General features: G+C 52.9%; 1 protein-coding gene across 1 annotated transcript; it reads right to left on the bottom strand.

Annotated features, from left to right (window-relative positions):
- ABCA3 (ATP-binding cassette, subfamily A (ABC1), member 3) lies at window positions 1-1,782 on the bottom strand (the record flags this gene model as incomplete). Its single annotated transcript, XM_005852309.2, has 1 exon — window positions 1-1,782. A coding segment is annotated over exon 1 (1,730 nt), but the record flags the coding sequence as incomplete, so codon positions are not given.

Below are 1,782 nucleotides of genomic sequence, written 5' to 3'. Positions count from 1 at the left end.
TCTTCCAAGCTTCTCCGACGTTCTTCCAAACTGTTGCGGCGCACGGAGATTGCAGCCTTGGCTTCCACGTCGATCTCATCCCCTCGCGTCACACGGATGAACACCTCCTCCAGCGTCGTTACTGAGACACCATAGTGCTCCAAACCTAAAGCCTCCTGATGATTGTCCAAGCCTTCAAACAGCGCCTTGAAGTCTTCCGCACTGTTTCGAGGCAACTGAAAAGAGATCTCTGCACCTACACAGCTCAACACCTTCGCGTCTTGCACCTTGTTTTGCACGTACCGTTGAATGCGCGTCGCATCTGCCGCAGCTTTCTTCTCGATAGTCAGATTGTAGCCCACTCCGAAGTTGTTCTTCAGAAAGAGAGAAGAACCACATGCACGCAACTTGCCTTTCGCCATGATCGCGATACGATCGCCAAGCAGGTCAGCCTCTTCCAAGAAATGCGTCGTCAAAATGATTGTGCGGCCTTCCTTATACTTGCGAATTACATTCCAGACAAAGCGCCGAGAATACGCATCGATGCCTGACGTGGGCTCGTCCAAGATCACCACTTTGCTGCCTCCTATAAAAGCTATGCCGAGACTCAACTTTCGCTTCATGCCTCCCGATAAGTTCTTGCTCGCTACCTTGCGCTTCTCTGTCAAGCCGACCTCCGCAATCATGCTAGTCACTGCAGCTTGAACATCCGATCGTGGCATGCCCTTGAAATTCGCAAAAAGCGTCAGATGCTCCTCCACCGTCAGGTCCGCAAACAACACGTCGTGCTGCGGACACACTCCTAAGCTGTGCCGGATGCTTTGCATGTCTTGCGACACGTCCATGCCGTTGATGATCGCCACGCCTGATGTCGGAGCCGTCAGCCCCGTCAAAATACCAATCGTTGTTGACTTGCCTGCGCCATTGTGACCCAACAAAGCCGTGATCTGCCCGGAGTACATGGTCAGGTTCAGGTGGTCCACCGCATGCTTGGGCCCCGTGTTGGTCGAGAACGTCTTGCACATGTCCCGTATACAGATGCACTTCCCTTCTTTGATTTGCTGCGCCAAGGTGTCGGGCACACGCTCCACGTCGGGCCCCGATTCTTGCTTTAGCTCTCCGGAAGAGTTGCTTATTCCCTCGTGTAAGGGCCTTACCTCGCCTCTACCAATACCAAGGCAAGAGTTCCAGTATGATGGCATACACAAAAAATACGGTGGCAAACGCGTTCCAAACTCGTTCGGCCAAACCTTCTCAAAATACCAAAACAGAAAAGCGTACACAAAGACGTCCACCAGTAGCATGCCTAACGCATCCGAGAAAGCAAAGTTCCCGTTCGCGGAGGTTGCAAATGTGAACAGCGTCACGCCTTGCTGTGCGTCCTCATACTCAGTGAAAGCACTAATACCCAGTGCAAACGCCGCTGCAGGGTGCAAGGACGCCAGTAGCTTCACGCTGCGGCCCGAGGCAGGCTTCAAGGCCATCGTCAGAAAATAACCAGCGAAGTAAGGCATGATGCCCAAGCTCGCCGCCGTCTTGCTCTTGCTGAAAAATGTCGACATCCAAAACGCGAACGCCATCGTTGCAAAGAAGAAAAGCAGAAAGAACGCAAACACCAATCCCTTGTCCGAATGCTGAAAAAGTTTGCCCCCCACCAGCACGATCAGGGCCGCGATGATGGTAAAGGTCGTAGCAAAATGGAACACCCAGCTCGCATACAGTGCCGAGTCCGTCAAGGCCATCATTCGCATACCCTCCCGAATGCGAGCCTCTTTCTCAGTTACCAAACTCCGCACCACATTT

The sequence above is a fragment of the Nannochloropsis gaditana genome (assembly GCF_000240725.1).
Source record: "Nannochloropsis gaditana CCMP526 unplaced genomic scaffold scaffold1467, whole genome shotgun sequence".
Classification (NCBI taxonomy): Eukaryota; class Eustigmatophyceae; order Eustigmatales; family Monodopsidaceae; genus Microchloropsis; species Microchloropsis gaditana.
Note: the sequence above shows the minus strand (reverse complement) of the source record. Positions and strands in the feature narration are given on the sequence as shown.